At 37.7% G+C, this 15,404-nt stretch overlaps 3 protein-coding genes across 5 annotated transcripts; all 3 read right to left on the bottom strand.

Annotated features, from left to right (window-relative positions):
* Positions 1–342: 342 nt before the first annotated feature.
* LOC102616508 (cyclin-dependent kinase C-2 C) lies at positions 343–3,862 on the bottom strand. Its single transcript, XM_025099723.2, has 8 exons — positions 3,035–3,862; positions 2,428–2,712; positions 2,012–2,329; positions 1,712–1,939; positions 1,512–1,609; positions 1,317–1,419; positions 680–1,195; positions 343–570 (listed from the first exon to the last, which is right to left on the bottom strand). The coding sequence occupies exons 1-8, from the start codon at positions 3,425–3,427 to the stop codon at positions 343–345; spliced, it is 2,169 nt and encodes a 722-aa protein (XP_024955491.1). The 5' UTR covers positions 3,428–3,862.
* Positions 3,863–5,042: 1,180 nt separating this feature from the next.
* LOC102625075 (probable WRKY transcription factor 4) lies at positions 5,043–8,690 on the bottom strand. Its single transcript, XM_006482661.4, has 4 exons — positions 8,132–8,690; positions 6,875–7,566; positions 6,632–6,787; positions 5,043–5,691 (listed from the first exon to the last, which is right to left on the bottom strand). Exons 1-4 carry the CDS (start codon positions 8,516–8,518, stop codon positions 5,421–5,423), a joined length of 1,506 nt encoding a protein of 501 aa, XP_006482724.1. The 5' UTR covers positions 8,519–8,690; the 3' UTR covers positions 5,043–5,420.
* A 3,090-nt stretch (positions 8,691–11,780) lies between these two features.
* Positions 11,781–15,087, bottom strand: LOC102624426 (uncharacterized). 3 transcript variants are annotated; one of them, XM_006482659.3, is made up of 7 exons: positions 14,729–15,087; positions 14,509–14,603; positions 14,081–14,201; positions 13,837–13,955; positions 12,800–12,980; positions 12,531–12,674; positions 11,781–12,300 (listed from the first exon to the last, which is right to left on the bottom strand). In XM_006482659.3, the coding sequence occupies exons 1-7, from the start codon at positions 15,002–15,004 to the stop codon at positions 12,001–12,003; spliced, it is 1,236 nt and encodes a 411-aa protein (XP_006482722.1). In that variant the 5' UTR covers positions 15,005–15,087; the 3' UTR covers positions 11,781–12,000. The 3 variants fall into 3 exon arrangements, with proteins under 3 accessions (XP_006482722.1, XP_006482721.1, XP_006482723.1); XM_006482658.4 differs by having other exon boundaries at positions 12,794–12,980; positions 14,729–15,085; XM_006482660.4 differs by having other exon boundaries at positions 12,794–12,980; positions 13,837–13,962; positions 14,729–14,878.
* Positions 15,088–15,404: the final 317 nt, after the last annotated feature.

The raw sequence follows: 15,404 nt of genomic DNA, 5'->3' as shown, positions 1-15,404 counted from the left end.
CAGTTTAAAACAACTTCAAAAGGGGTCATCTTGTTGCTGCACTGAATTGAAAAAAAAAAAAAAAAAAAAGTTGGCTGCGGCTTTGGCCTAATACTATTATCCTTCCCTCCTCTAATAAAATTTCAAATAAAAATGAAAAAAAATTGCTGTGCACGTGCAGTGCAGTGCAGTGCAGTACATACAACATTTGGCAACTGCGTTTGCTTTCCTCTGTAAACTCAAGATATTACTTACATCATTAGTATGATACGTGCTTATAATTTTGACCACAAATAAATCAATCTAGAACAAAAATCAACAAAATGTAGAGCCGTGTACGCGTACAACCGAGCAGCAGCGATTTCAGCTGATTATCATCTCTCTGCAGCAACCAATATGAAATAACACCATTAACTTTACGACAAGCATGAAAACCAAATGTGGAACTAAGTTTCGAGTACCTCTGTAGAACCTTGATCTTCTATTTGCATGACGGATGGTATTTGCATTCCTTTGAAGAATTTCATCGATTTTCTGAGATTCTGATAATAGTGGACCTGAAAATTTAACTGTTCCTTGCTCCTGCTGCCCCTAACAAATTGTGAGGGAAAAATGGAAAAAAAAAAAAAAAAAAAAAAAAAGGTTACGGTCGTGATAAAAATTTATTTGGGTCATCCTGAGACTACTTGCTACAACTTACCGGACCATTTCCGCGACCGATCCCCACTTCTTCTTTATCACAAGTTTCCGTCAAATAATCCTGCACATTGAAAGACTGTGCCCTGCTGTGAGCTTGGTTTGGTGGCATCCGCATCGAGCGCATGGAAGCCTCAAACAAGTCTTTCTCCTTAGACTTCACGTGCATCACCGTATCATCTTTTGTTAAATTAGACGTATTGTCTTCAAAGCCGAGGCCTGATGTATCAAATGTACTGGTGTGACTTCTTAATGACAGCGAGGCTGCAACTTCGTCTTGTTGGTTTTTCGCCCAGGCAAAGCCGCTTGATGCTGAGATTTGTGTTGGAACTGTGAAGACGGTGTCCCCGTGTGATGCATGCGATGTAGATGTAGCTCGAGATGTCTCTGATATTGTATCAAACGTTGGATTTCGTGGCTCTCTACCTACAGCGCTTCCTCTTCCCTTATATGTACGTGAAGTATTATTGTCGTTATTGTTATTTTTTCTATCGGCAAAATGAGCCTCGTCTTCCAGTTCCTACAAAAAAAGATTTAAAAAAAAAAAAAAAAAAGAACAAACACAAGTTAGGCTAACCCTTCTTCTGTTCTACATGATTTATGTACAGAACGAGAGAGGGAGAGAACTCTTTTGCAGCCACCTTACTACTATAACTGTTTGGCTCTTGCAGTTGCAGGGTTTGACGAGCTCTTCTCTGTCTTTTGGATGAAGCTGGCTCCCGCATCCTAGCACGGACCTTTCTCCTAAACATAAAATGACAATTACATCAGAAATTTTGGTAACCTAGAATACATAATTGCATAGTACCCAATATATACATGCTGATGCTATTCACCTCCGTGCTTCATCTCGTTGTTTGGCATCAATTTCCTTTTTAGGTGGATACTTTGGCAAGCTTGATGGATCGCAAGCATAGGGTTGTGTAGTAAAATACTGAAGGATTAGACAGACAAGTTAGAAATCTAAAGCCCACTGCCTAAGATGATTTGAGCATCCAACTTGAGAAACTCACTCAAATCTTCCGTTAAGTGTTACCTCACACATAAGGAGAGACGAGGCAGTCCCACGTTTGTATGGTTCTATGGAAAGGCAAGTGTCTATCAAGTCCACAGCAGTTGGCGTAAAATCTTTACACCTCTCTCGAAGACAACCTTCATAAGGATTTTGGGGTTTAAACATATCCCCATGAGGAAGCTTAGACTTTTTCCAGTACTCTTCGGGTGGAGAACCACAAAGCTTAAAAATTTTGTGCAATTGTTCAACCTGCAAATTGATAGCCGCATAAGTAACATTTTAAAGTAGGCCAGTGATTTAGAACTATAATAGCACAATCACCTCGGTCCTCCCTTTAAGGATAGGCTTTCCAATCAGAAGTTCCGCAAATACACAGCCAACACTCCACAGATCCACCGATACATTATAGTTAGTTGACCCCATTAGAAGTTCGGGGGGACGATACCATAAAGTCACTACACGGCTTGTTAGTTTTTGCTTGTTCTTTGAGGTAAGAATGTTTGCTAATCCAAAATCCCCCAGTTTCAAAATTCCTTCGTTGTTGACCAAAATGTTAGATGCTTTAATGTCACGATGCATTATACCTCGCAAGTGACAGTGCTCTACTCCATGTAGTAGTTGCCTCATGTAGCATTTTACCTACGCATAAAATTTAAGCTTAAACTATAGAAACCAATGCCGCATGCACATATTACCTTTGCACAAACTCAGAAACACAAATCAAAAGCCTAACATGCCTGTGGCTCGCTAAACTTGATGTCGGGGCAAGATGATAGTCCAGCAAGATCGTGTTCCATGTACTCGAAAACAAGGTATATGGTATTCGACAACCTTGATGTAATCACCCCCTCCAATTTAATGATGTTGGGATGATCAAGCCTGCGGAGAATCATTATCTCTCGTGCCATAAACCTAATGCTCTCGGGTTGAAAGTTGTCAAACCGCACCTTCTTCAGAGCAACCATCTTCCCCGTTGCAACTTCACGTGCTCGAAATACACTGCTGTATGTACCTTGTCCAATCTACACAACACAAAAAATGTCAAAATGAAGCCTCGTCAGCAATTGTGAATCAAATGGGACCAATGGAACACCAATTTTGACATAAACTAAAACTAAGAGACAAAATCATCGTCGTATGACTTCTTTCTGTGTCAATTGTAACCTTAGTTCATCAACAAAAATAAATGTTCGGGGGACTTTTAACACAAATGTCGAACCTGCGCTGTTACGATGTTAAGTTTTAACAAAAATGTGTATAATGGCTCAAATATGAACTTCTTCTCAATCACGCTTCTAGAAACAACTGAAAGAACAAAGCCAATAAACCAAAAATCTTTCATACCTTCTCCAATTTCTCAAAAGATTCAGCACGCATAGGCACCAAACCATAAACAGCTTCTCCAGCGGCAGCGGTGAGCCAAGCAGGCCAACCGGCGGCAATCTGTTCAGCATCAACATGCCTAAGAGACAACCCCAATTTAATGCTAAAAGCATTACTCTTCTTGTTAGAACTCCCTTTCTTCAATTTCTTCAACTCCCGGCTTCCCTTTGGCTTATCCTCCGATCTCTCCCCTTCTTTGGAACCAAAATCAAGAGCCCCAGATGGATTCTTGGATGAAAAAACATAATTCAAATTCAATGTTGCATTTTCTGAAGCCCTTGTTTTTGAAACAGAGGCTTCAAAAACGGGGGAGCCAGCCGCCTTCGCCGCCTTTTTCGAGCTAACGCAACCCATAAATCACCCAAATCCCGAAACTGAGACTGCCCAGATCGGGAGATGGATCCAGAACGGGGATTCACCCCTCACATTAGGATGAATGGGTAGCCATTAGGTCCGAAAAAACGAGAAACACTAAAAAATACAGAGTTATAGAAAAAAAAAAAAAAAACAGAGCAAGTTCTGTTTTTTCTGTTTTGTATCTATGTTTTTGGCTGTGAGTTGCGAGATTTGCGGAGGATGTTTTTGTAACAAAACAGACCTGAAAATAGAGAGAGACAGTGAGAGAATTGGGGGTCCCAATTGGAACTTCTTTCTGTTTGTTGTTTGTTGTCTTCAGGGTTTCTTGGTTCTGCAAAAGATGAAAATGTGACCGTTACAGAATTTCTGTTATTATCATTTTCTTTGTTATGTTAGTTGATTTTGGTGCCAAAGAGTTCAGTGGACCTTGTCGTGGTTGCATTGCATGCAGCGATACGATACCGTTTCTTGACGAATCTTAGATTGGTCATTACTTATTTGACAGTGATTGCTGACTAGACTTATTATTACTAATCATCATCGTCATCTACTTAATTAGGTGGTCTTACTTTTAGATTAATTGTTATTTCATTGACAAGGGGTCTTGTTTTTTCAAATTAACTCTATTGCTGAGAGGAGAATATAAGTCCTTGATTGTAGACGCTATTCTCTCTCATTTTTATTGAGAGGATGAGCTACTATTGGGCTATAATCTAGGCAATGTTAAAAAGAAAAAAAAAATGGCTCAATTAATTTCTATTTTTATTCTCTATCGTTTTGTTCGTGGTGTGTTAGACTCAATCTCTCCAATAGTATTTATCTTGATAATATAAATTTGAAATAAATTGCAATTCGAGTTTTCCAGGTTAATGTGGCAAGAAATGTACATTATAATTAATATATTTAAAAGGACAAATTTTGATTTATCCTCTCGTAAATTGGTTATCTTCAAATCACTCCTTCAAATTTTAAAAACTTTATTTTACGTCTCATTTTTATTAAGGTGACAAAAAAAAAAGAGAAAAATTAAACCCACTCCTATCTAAAATTTATCCTCTTATTTAAAAAAAAAAAAACCACAAATTATAGAAGGGGAGTTATTGTAAATTTACCCTATCTAAAATTTATCTAGAATCTATTAAAAGAGAAAGATTGAAATTATAGCCACAAAAAAGAGAAAAGAAGAAAAAATGAAGTTGACTTAGCTAACTGAAATGCTTAGTTATAACTAACAAACTGTTGAGAGACAACTGGGATTGGGAAGAAATGGATGGTGTTTAACAGTAAATAAAAAGGTGAAGCTTTTACTGTTTGGGTCAAAGAAATAAGAACTGATATGTATGTTAAATCTATGATAATGTTTTTTGTTGCTTCTCAAACGATAGACATTTTTCTTAAAGACGTCCCCCGGGTCAAGATGAGAAAGTAACCACTAACCAGCAGCTAAGCTTGAAAGTTGAAAATCCAAGTCCTATAAAGTGAATAAGCTTGTGTCCTTTCACATGAAAAATAGATGCCAATGTTAAATTAATCTTAATCATTCCAAAGCACATTTGTACAAAATTAAGCTCTTTTAGCCTAACACACACAGTTAATCTCGTGCGTTTGAATCTCCCACCTTAGACAAGATACAAAATTTATCTATGCATATCAAGATGAATTCCATAGTTTCCCCCACCAAAATTTTTGCAATCAACATACAAAGGGCTGTTATTTATCAGGCAAAAACAACATACACATTTCCAATCTTTCATGGAAAACTACCGTCTAACGAGAAAAATCAGACATGATATTAATTGCGAATCCAAATGTACAAAAGCAGGTTGTCTTGGAAGGGCAACTTGGCAGCTAGAAACGCATATGGGAATCCAATATCAACCAAAGGCCATGATCTTCCATATGATTCTTTTTCACCTTGCTCCCTGTAAATTTGCCGTCACCAGCTTCTTAACAGGCTTAGTGATTACTTAACTGATCTTGGCAGAAGATTTTACACTATGATTTGCTCTTCCTTTAGCCGGAGAAGCACTGGTCTTTGGTCATCATGTCCGAAATCCATGTCTTTAAGTAAGGGGTGCTTCTCGGTCACCACTTTGTTTGGTTTTAGCCGTGGTGGTGCACTATGGCTGCCATTTTTTGCTGCTGGGACATCATGATTATGTTTCCCCTCATATGTAGTTACGACAGCTTTGGGGTCTGTTGGAGCTCTCTCAACATGCTTACGAACATTGCATCCGGGATTAGTGCATTTGTAGTAGCTCCTGTAGATAGATATGTTCACACATCAGAACAGTTTCCATCCCATTAATAGAACAAATGGGTGATAGTACCAGTGGCATGAAAAGTTTAAGGAAACAAAAACATGGAAACAAATAAAAAGATTCAAAATACCATTAAAAAAAAAAAAAGTAGAAGAGCAAAAGAGAAAATAAGTGAGAGGGCGAAGAAAAACAATTAGTTACCCTAAAGAAATAGGAAGCAAATGTAAAATGACTACACATACATGAAATGTGTACGATACTAATTGGCAATTTCAATTATCTTGCTGGATGGCGATCTCAGTGAACAGTTGCAGAACCATTACAATTATGACTAGGAATTATTTCTGGACCAGCAAAAGAGAAAAAGAAAGTCTCATGGACCAGCAAAATAGAATTTGCAAGCTTTTGATGATTGTCAGGTTGAGTAAATGGACAGTAAACATAGCCCATGTATATTTCTTTTTCTCATCGAATCTATGATTAAAATCAAATCTCGTAAAGGAAGTACAAGAGTTACAAGCTCACAAATTAAGAGATGCAATTGGGTAAAAGTGGCAGTTTCATGGCCAAAATTATAGTATGGTGATCCACTGAATTTTATCGTTTCGTGACCCCTAAATCCATGGAACGGCATAAATATCACAGGTACCAACATCATCAAACAGTTTTTCTATAGACAGATGGTAAACTGTTTCAGACAATCATTTGGTTCTATCATAGGCCTTCACCCAGCAATCTGGAGTCCGTCTCAATCCTTAAACCTTTGATATACATGTAACTTACTTCTATCTGTTAAATTAACATCTGTAAAACTGGAACTTTTTCTTGGGGGGGTGGAGTGCCTTATGACCTCTATTTCAACACTTTCCAAGAATCCACTGGCATAAAGTGAACGATTAGAACAAGATTCCAAGAAATAGATAAGTAACCAAATTAATACCTTGGATGGGGGTTCCCTTTGACCACTTTCTGCCCATACTTACGCCACCTGTAGCCATCATCTAAAAGATCAACTTCACTTCTTGTCTGCACAATGATCTTTGGCTCTGTGACTGTCTTTTGAGACAACACTATCTCTGATTCTACAGCGATGTTCCTGGTTTTGAAGACAAACAAACTCAAAATTTGGAAGAATAAAGGACAGCATCTACATGAATATATACAATACTTTTTTGAAACTTGCCTTCTCTTAGTGTTTGGCTCATCATCATCTCCCTCTTTTCTATTCTCTGCATCACCTAGCTCCTCACTGTCACTTGAGTCAGCAAGATGTATGGGCGCTGCTTGAGCAGATTCCTGATTACTTCCTAGAACAGAACTACCATATAGAGTTTGACCGTGCAAAACAGGTTCAGGATTAGCCTGAGAATTATTATTTTCATTTGCATCACTGCTATCTTTCGCACGTTTACTGAGTTGAGGCTTTTCATGGTTGTGCTCGTTTTTGTAGATAATCTGAGTTATTTGGGCATTAGAAGAACGCTCAACTTTCTTTTTGACAGGGCAATTTACATGTGTACATTTGTAGTAGCTTCGAGGATATTCGTTGCCCTTAATTGGCTTCTGCCCATATTTACGCCAGTTGTAGCCATCATCAGCGGGTTTATCTACAGCAGAAGGATGCATATGTTTCCCATCAGAATGAGAGACCTCCAGTGGTTCTGTCATAGAACTTTGAGGGGCTGAGTTTGAATGTGGCATCTGCTGTTGAGAAGGTTCATCGGGAGTGACTGATAGATTACAAGTCAATGACTCTTCAGGAGCGGATAACAATGAAGGTTGATATTCAGCTTGCTTGTGCATACTAGATTGAGCTAGGAAAGCTTGAGCTGTAACTGTAGCCAACGCCTGCTGGTGGGACATTCCAAATGGGCTCTGTATGGATTTGAAGATACAAACACATGAATGACCGATACAAAGACAAGCAGCCGCTGTGTATCAGTATTGATACATGAAGAAAGAATGGTCCATTAGCACCCACTATACACACATTAGCCATTGCGGTCATATTGCTCTTTGTGTATCTAATCTCATTAACAAATCTACAAATTTATGCTTCAAATCCTGGGGAGCCAATATCAAAGTACTTGCTTATTAGAATTAAGGCATTGTGATTCAAGATGGTTTCCAAATTCCATCATTCACACATCTAATTTTCCAAACCATCAAGCAAGCAACTTCAAAGCAATACATAATCATCATAGAATAGGAATTCAAGCAAACCCAATCTTTAGACAAATCATTGACTCTAAAATGAACCAAACAACGTAGTTTTTCAAGCCACTATGATGTTTCCTCACAAAATATTAGCCTCTATCTCTAACGAAATCCAGAACCATCTAAATCATAATAACTCCATTTTCAGCTTAAAAGACAGCAAACAAAAGAACCCGAGAAGGCAAAAACAAAAAAGCAACACAAAAACTTATCAAATGATTACCTGAGGTGAAAAGAAGCCAGGTGAATTAAGCAACCCAGAAGGGCTTAACCCAGGAGGAACAGTAAACAATGGAGACCTTGCAATCATCAAACTTGTTGGCCTATTCTCTTTAAAACCATAACTCTTGTCGTCCCCATCTCCATCCCCATCTGTACTGTAATCAACCAAAAAGCTCTGAGCTTGCTTAGATGCCAATGGAGAAGCCATGGCTCCAGCAAGAAGCTGAGAGAAAGATTGATTGTTCAAGTCCTCAGCAAAGAAGCTAGACACCAGAGTCATGGGTCCAGGGCTCAAACCAGACCCATATAAAGACTCCATTGAAGGACGAGGAGGGAGAATGATTGTTGGGCGCTTCTTCTGTGTTAAGTGCTCTTTCCCACTTGCCATTTCCAATAAAATAAAAGGTCTGAGCTTTGGCCTTTGTGCACAAAGTTGGTTTATTCAGAAACAAAACTTGAATGTGTGGTAATAGGCTTCTTTCTTTCCTCCTTTGGTTAATGTTTATCTGCGGTTAGTTGATGGTAGTTTCATACTCATCTTGAAACCAAGTCCATGGAGTGGCCAATCAAAAAGGAAAAAAAAAAAAAAAGTCCATGGAGTGGAGCAATAACTGAAAATGACATCATTTTATTTATTTATTCAAAAGTAAATAAAAAATACAAAGTATTTTATTTTTATTTCTATTTTCTTGCACGGCTCTTAATTAAGCAAGTTAATAATAAAATTTGTGGTAATAGTTATCTTTCTTTTTTGGGTAAAATTGAAGTTATGACAGTGGCTTTCATTTATTTCTTTAGCTCAGAGTCAATGATAAAAGTGTGATATTTTATATATCACCACAGCCAGTGTAATTAAACAAATTTATAAAATAATGCATGAAACAGACCCCAGTAACATGCCAAGTGGATAAAGTGGAGCCAAACACGGTGTGTATGTCTTTATCCACTCTCTCTCTCTCTCCCTCCCCCCCCCCTCCCCCGTCCCTCACTTATATGCCCGTCCAGACCGGCAAAGCCATAAAGTACGAGAACGACCTTCAAACCCCCCCCAAAAGTGCTTTTTTTTCTTTTTAATTTCTTTTGTTTGTTTAGCCATTAGCACGAGTCATGACATAACATAATATATTTCAAGTTATGAGTTACAAAAAAACTTCTTCAAATAATCAAACATTGAGAGCAGAGGCTGAGCTTTAATCACAATCACAAAGCTACTGTACTTTTTAACGTAACTAGAAATATATGTCACCCCGTTGAGACCAATCAACTAACACAAATTCTTTAAAGAGACCTTGAATTATATTTTTTTGGGTTATTTATCGTCAGCCCCCATATGTTTCGACCATTAGCACCTGGCACCCACAAGTTTCGACTATGTGCACCGTGCCCCCATTTCCGGCAAAAAATCAGTTGATTTAACTGTTTAGACTGTTATTAACTTAAAAGACCATACTACCCTTAGTTTGAATTGCGTTGAATCTGAAGTAAAAAATACCCCTATAACTTATAAAATTTACATTATGAATGAAAATTAATTATTATAATATCAGTTTTTTTTTTCAATAATATATTGAAACGATTTTTTCTTGTTTCATTATCATAACAAAATTGTAAAACTGATAATCTCCAATATGAGAGAAAAGGCATGATTCCAAGGGTAAGAAAAAAATTAAACACAAACTATTAGTAGATTACAAAATAATTCCAATAATCCCACCAAAACAAACAAAACCCAATAATCAAGAAACCTAAGATAATTATACCAAAATTTCACTGTAAAATTCAATTACAAAAGAAACCCAAACTAAGAAAATTTAACAAAAGGAACCAAAACTAAAAAACCCTAAAACTAATTTAACAAAAATTAAATTATAGAGGCAGCGAGAACGGCGGCAACTTCAGGCAGTGGCGTCGGCAGTTTCGTGCAGCAGTGGAGGCAACGATTTCGAGTAGTGGCAGATCACGCAGCATGCGCCATTTTGTTGTTGTCGATTCAAGACGGCGGCAGATCACACCGACGGCAGATCACACCGGCAGCAGCTGCAGTGAAAGGCAAGAAGAAGAAGGAGAAGAAGAAGAAAAAAGAAAGAAGAAGATGAAGGCGAAGAAGAAGGAAAAAAGAAAGAAGATTGAAAGAAAAAAGATGCCAAGAAGATTGAAAGAAAGAAGAAGAAGAAGACGAGAAGAAAAAAGGAAACGAGAGAGAGAGAGAAAAGGGGGAAAAAAGAATGATAAAAGAGTGTTTCTTTTAATTTTTTAATTTATTATTTTAATGTTATATGAACTTATCATTTCACCCTTGTTTGGCGTTAAGTTAACGGTGGTTTGACGGAAATGGGGGTACAGTGCACATAGTCGAAAGGTGTGGGTGCGCGGTGCTAAATGTCGAAATAATTGGGGGCTGACGATAAATTACCCTATTTTTTTCTTCACTTCAAATCGTTGTTTATATTCCGACTTTTCTAAATCTTCCATCACTGTCTCTCGAAGTCCTTGTAATATTTTAGTTTTCTTTATTAAATAATTTGATGTCTTTATAAATTATATAACACGCAATAATTATTACCAAGATTGCCTTCGCTGGCTGTGGTTGTTGTGGGCCAATTGCAACTATTTACATTTATTCAGTTTTGATGCCCAGATTCAAAGAACACGTGATCAAATGGGAAATGAATCTGATGAATTTGCTCAAATGGCTGGCGACACAATAAGAAATTGATGGAACCCACGACCCAGTCCCACCGAGGAAAGGCAAAACTGCAGTCTCTTATCTCACTGTATTTATATGGCGGCTGCGTACCGTCTCCTTAAAGACAAAATTTATTATGACTATGATTAAGATGAACGACCCTTTTTAGCCTAGGTCCCACCACAGACATCAGCTTCCGCTGCCTCTCATCATCATCCATCCACCGTTTGATTGGCACGATTGTGACGGGTGTCAACTCACGCAACATTCAAGCATCAGCTGTGGCCAGCCTCTGCCTGTGTACACTCACACCCTGATGATTCAATGGGATCATGTTCAGCTTCGCTCAATTACTTAAATATTATTTGAATATGTATATAATTTTAATTAGAGTTCGGTTATGTTGGATCTATTCTACGGTAGAGCATTGATGATGATCGCATGATCGTAAAAATAAAAAAATTTATATTTATTATTATGATCTAACGATCATCGTCAGTGCTTTATAGTGGAACAGCTCCACTATAACCACCACCTTTTAATTATTGGGTATAATTCTTATATCAAATGCAAGTTACATATATTGTAATTCAACCAAACAATAGTCCCGGCCATAAATTTGACATTTATTTAGTTTTTATTTTTCACAAAAATAGATCCCAAGTATATTAAAAACAAAAATGCAGGGATAAGCTAGAGAGAGACTCTCACTGGCTAACTAGCCATAGATATGGGTTTCAATCAAGTTGAATTGTGTTAATGTCAGAATTGAAGAAACGTGGTACCAAACTTCAGCAAGTTGACAATTCTTTTAATCAAGTTGGGAGGTTGGTCACTCTTATTCCATTGTCAAATTCTCGGTTCACTATCCATTTCATCAGGTAGGGGCCACCATATTATCCATGTGTGGTAGTGTTACAGATTGCCATGCATGGATCTGTGAGTGAGTGACAAGGAGAAAGACTTAAAACCAAACATAGCAAGGATTGTGATGCACGTGCCACATGGGGCTTATGGTAGCATCTCTCCGTTTCATTTCATCTGGGCTTCAACTCAATTTCACAATCACAATTAGTCTAACAAATTCATTACCTCCCAACTCAATCAACTAATGACGGTACATCAGAAGTGATTTTACTAAACTGAATAAGGCATAGCTACAATGAAATGAAAGTAGGAGAAATTCACAATTTGATCTCGGAAAAATAAGTTGATGACACAGCTAAGCCCTCAACATCATAAGTTCGAACCAATCTCTGTCTCTTACAAGGGGTCTCAACCCAGCCGAACTCCAAATGGAATGACTTGAATTCTGCAACGCTCTTTGCAATATCACAAGGACATCCCATGTACATGCCTCCTGGCAAAAATGTAAATTGGTATGCGTCCTCAAAGGTTACCAAGTTGCCCGACATGGTACCCGTCCAATGCACATTAGTTGTAACCTCTTGCCCATCAGATGTATTAGATGTTGAATTAATATCCTGAATATATTTCAAGGAAGACAAATGGAACTCAGATTTTTAAGTTAAATAAACCAAACGAACATGTAGGTAGTAAATATTTATGCTTTATACCAATTAAGAATGCACATTAGTTTTAACCTCTGTTAAAAGTTTACCATTGGTCCAATTAATGGTAGTAGGCTCTCTACAACATTCCACTTCAATGAATTTTTGGTTGATGGTTAGTTCAAGCATATTGATAGATTTACCTGGATTAGCTGACCTTTGTCATCCATTTCGAGTAAAGCAACTGAGTCAGCTTCAGCAATTGTTGCTCCATAAACTCCACTGCGCTTTGTTATAGAATGACCTTTCCATTTACCAAGAAACGGTAAAATCCTGTCTTTGTTGTCCTGAAACCAATGACAGAAATCAGGCGTCATGCAAGATTGCCCACTGTAGTTTCATTTGAAACAAGTTGTTAATTCTACGAAGTTCTAATGGTTAACTTTATATTAGTTTTGGGACTTACCCCTACATTTTCAAGAAAAGGAGGAAAAAGCACCCCGCCATCTCTATCCTCTAGGAAGATAAGAAGCATTTCCAAAATGCCTTTAGGGTCCATGATATGAAATGCTCTTACTCGCCTATCTTTCTCCTGTGAATATAGGCAATTCTCACATACAATAGCAGGTTGTCGAGAGGGAAGCTTAAGATTTCTGCAGATTAAAACAAAGTTGTAAAAAAAAGGCAAGTAATAGCATTGTTGAAGAACTTATAAAAATTAAGATAAATTGCATAAACCCATACCATGCAGACCAACATAAAGCAGGAAAACATTCTTAATCGCACAATAGATAATAATAAAAACATGGGCCAAGCATGAATTCAGATTCTAATGGAACCAAGGAATTCTTTTCCCTTGTATACAGGGGCACAAAGTTTACAACCCAAATGCTATTGAAACTATGATTGTGTTGGTTTCAGTGAATTCCTAGACCACAAAAATCTCATATCCACTAACATATGATGTCTGGAAATCGAAAAATCAAGATTATCGAAACCGTGCTCATGGACAAAAGCTGATCATTGCCATATTTTAGATATAGTTCCCCACAATCAGACTACACTCATGTCCATGAACTAATAAGTACTAAAATGATGTTGCTTAGAAATCAGGGGAAACCTCCTCTGGCTGTACATATGGGAAAACACCCAAAGACAAAGGAGAAATCTGAGGAACTAGCTAGACAGGCAAATTGGCTTAAGAAGGAGTTTTGACCTTCGCTAGAAGAAAAAAGAAACAAGAGAATAACAGTTCAGCAAGTGCATCACCACCATATAGGATGACTATCTATGAGTTAGGAAATCACACTTGGGTTGTATAGTACGTGATCATATGGTGGTTGGTGCCATATAGGTAGGACAAATTGACCGTGAATGACTTGGCAAGAACATACATATATCTATTGATGAGCAAGAGTAAATGAATGCATTAATCTGACTCCTCATTCTATAGATTATGGATGTCTAAGCAACAAAAAAATAAAGCCTTCTAGACTGAGGAAGACTGACTTGGGTGATTCTTCTCCGGTGTCGTCTTCCCCCAACACTCCTTGCCTTAAAACAGTTTCTAACATGCCAGCAGTCTGATACCTCAAAGAAAATGCCCTCTCGTCGGGAAAAAAGCCAATCTGCAGACTAATCATAATGGACATTGATGAGAAAACAAAGACATTCATGAGAAAACAAACAGGATCATTAAAGCAAAGGTATAAATCTGCCAAGATTGTACTAAAAAAAGAACAAAGATAACCACCTGCTGATATTTGTCCACAGTGAACATGTTGGTTTCTTTGATTTTGTATTCAGCCCATTCCGGTTCTTCCTCTTCATATCCAGAAATTGAAGTGCTTGATGGAGGTTGTTTAATGTATAATCTACAAAGTACAACTGGATTTAAGCCCCAAAGAAAAAAGAAAAAAGAAAAAGCACAAGATAATATAATCTCAAAACCACAGCAGTCATCTAATGAATTAAATGAGAAATTTTATTGTCTCAATAACAAGGCATAACACAATTGAAGTTGTCATAATAAACGCCACGTTCAACAGAAAAATTTATTGTGAATCATATTTTCAAATTCAGATGGAAATTGATGACCAAGAATAAGTGGGATTAAAATTGTCAAAAAAATAAGTAAGTAAAATTGAAATCTGCAAGTGAGTGAGTAGAAATAACAGTTACGTTTGAATGAGACTGATGAGTTCATCTTCTCCATAAGTGCTGACAGCAAGCTTTGTACTCACTTTTTGCATCAAATTCCCATGACCATCAAATTGCTACAAAAATCAAATCAAATCCCACAACGCATCACTTAGCAGCACTGTACTCTACTTTACTTTAAAATAAAATATAGTAATAATAATAATAATTGCAGCGAGAGTGAGAGTGATGGAAGATGTACGTGGAAAGAGCCGGACCAGTTGCCTTTGTTGAGATAAAAAAAGCGGTTGAGATTATCGATGCTCATCATCGACTCTTCCTCCTCCATCTGTTCCGCTGCTGTTGCTGACGAGGAATTCTTGACCCTGACCAGGGTGGTGCGGGGTAACGGGCTTGGGTTGGAGCGATTTGGCGGGAAAGTTGAGGTTCTGTTATGATTTGGCGGTTGTTGTTTGGTAATGGGATTGGAAGGAAGGAAGAAGGAGAGTGTGTGACAATTGAAAACCCACGACGCCATGCCCAGCGTCAAATGTCAATTGAAAGAAATAAAGTTGAGGTTCTGTATGCGATTCTGAATATCTTCTTAATCTTATCTCGTTCTCGTCTGTCGTCTGTCTTAGTCCATGGTATTTACTGAAGGCGTTAACAGACCGCGTGTGGGACATACCGTTTGTTTCCTTTACTGGTAGACGACCTGTCATTTACAGCTTGCGACACGTACTAGTTTACTACTATCGCTCTTCACCCGCTTGGGTTAGATTAAATTAAATTATTCTTTCAAATTTCGACATTGGGATGATGAAGAAGATCAATGTTCTGTTGGTTTTGATATAAGAGATACCAGTGTGGGCTGCTTAAATTTACTGAAAATGTGGATTAAATTGATGCGTGTGGGTATACTTAGAAAAAGGTCCGCC

Source organism: Citrus sinensis, chromosome 6 (genome assembly GCF_022201045.2).
Source record: "Citrus sinensis cultivar Valencia sweet orange chromosome 6, DVS_A1.0, whole genome shotgun sequence".
In the NCBI taxonomy this organism is placed as follows: domain Eukaryota; kingdom Viridiplantae; phylum Streptophyta; class Magnoliopsida; order Sapindales; family Rutaceae; genus Citrus; species Citrus sinensis.
The sequence above is the reverse complement of the archived record's forward strand: the minus strand, read 5'-3'. Positions and strand labels throughout refer to the sequence as shown.

Coding starts and splice junctions, on each gene's coding strand:
- LOC102616508 (XM_025099723.2), bottom strand. CDS start 3,427: ATGGGTTGCGTTAGCTCGAAAAAGGCGGCGAAGGCGGCTGGCTCCCCC. Junction 1,420..1,511: donor CAACGAGATGAAGCACGGAG/GTGAATAGCATC, acceptor TTTTATGTTTAG/GAGAAAGGTCCGTGCTAGGA. Junction 571..679: donor TCGGTCGCGGAAATGGTCCG/GTAAGTTGTAGC, acceptor ACAATTTGTTAG/GGGCAGCAGGAGCAAGGAAC.
- LOC102625075 (XM_006482661.4), bottom strand. CDS start 8,518: ATGGCAAGTGGGAAAGAGCACTTAACACAGAAGAAGCGCCCAACAATC. Junction 7,567..8,131: donor CTGGCTTCTTTTCACCTCAG/GTAATCATTTGA, acceptor AAATCCATACAG/AGCCCATTTGGAATGTCCCA. Junction 6,788..6,874: donor GAGCCAAACACTAAGAGAAG/GCAAGTTTCAAA, acceptor CTTCAAAACCAG/GAACATCGCTGTAGAATCAG.
- LOC102624426 (XM_006482658.4), bottom strand. CDS start 15,004: ATGGCGTCGTGGGTTTTCAATTGTCACACACTCTCCTTCTTCCTTCCT. Junction 12,675..12,793: donor CTTTTCTTGAAAATGTAGGG/GTAAGTCCCAAA, acceptor CATTGGTTTCAG/GACAACAAAGACAGGATTTT. Junction 12,301..12,530: donor ACAAAGGTCAGCTAATCCAG/GTAAATCTATCA, acceptor AAATATATTCAG/GATATTAATTCAACATCTAA.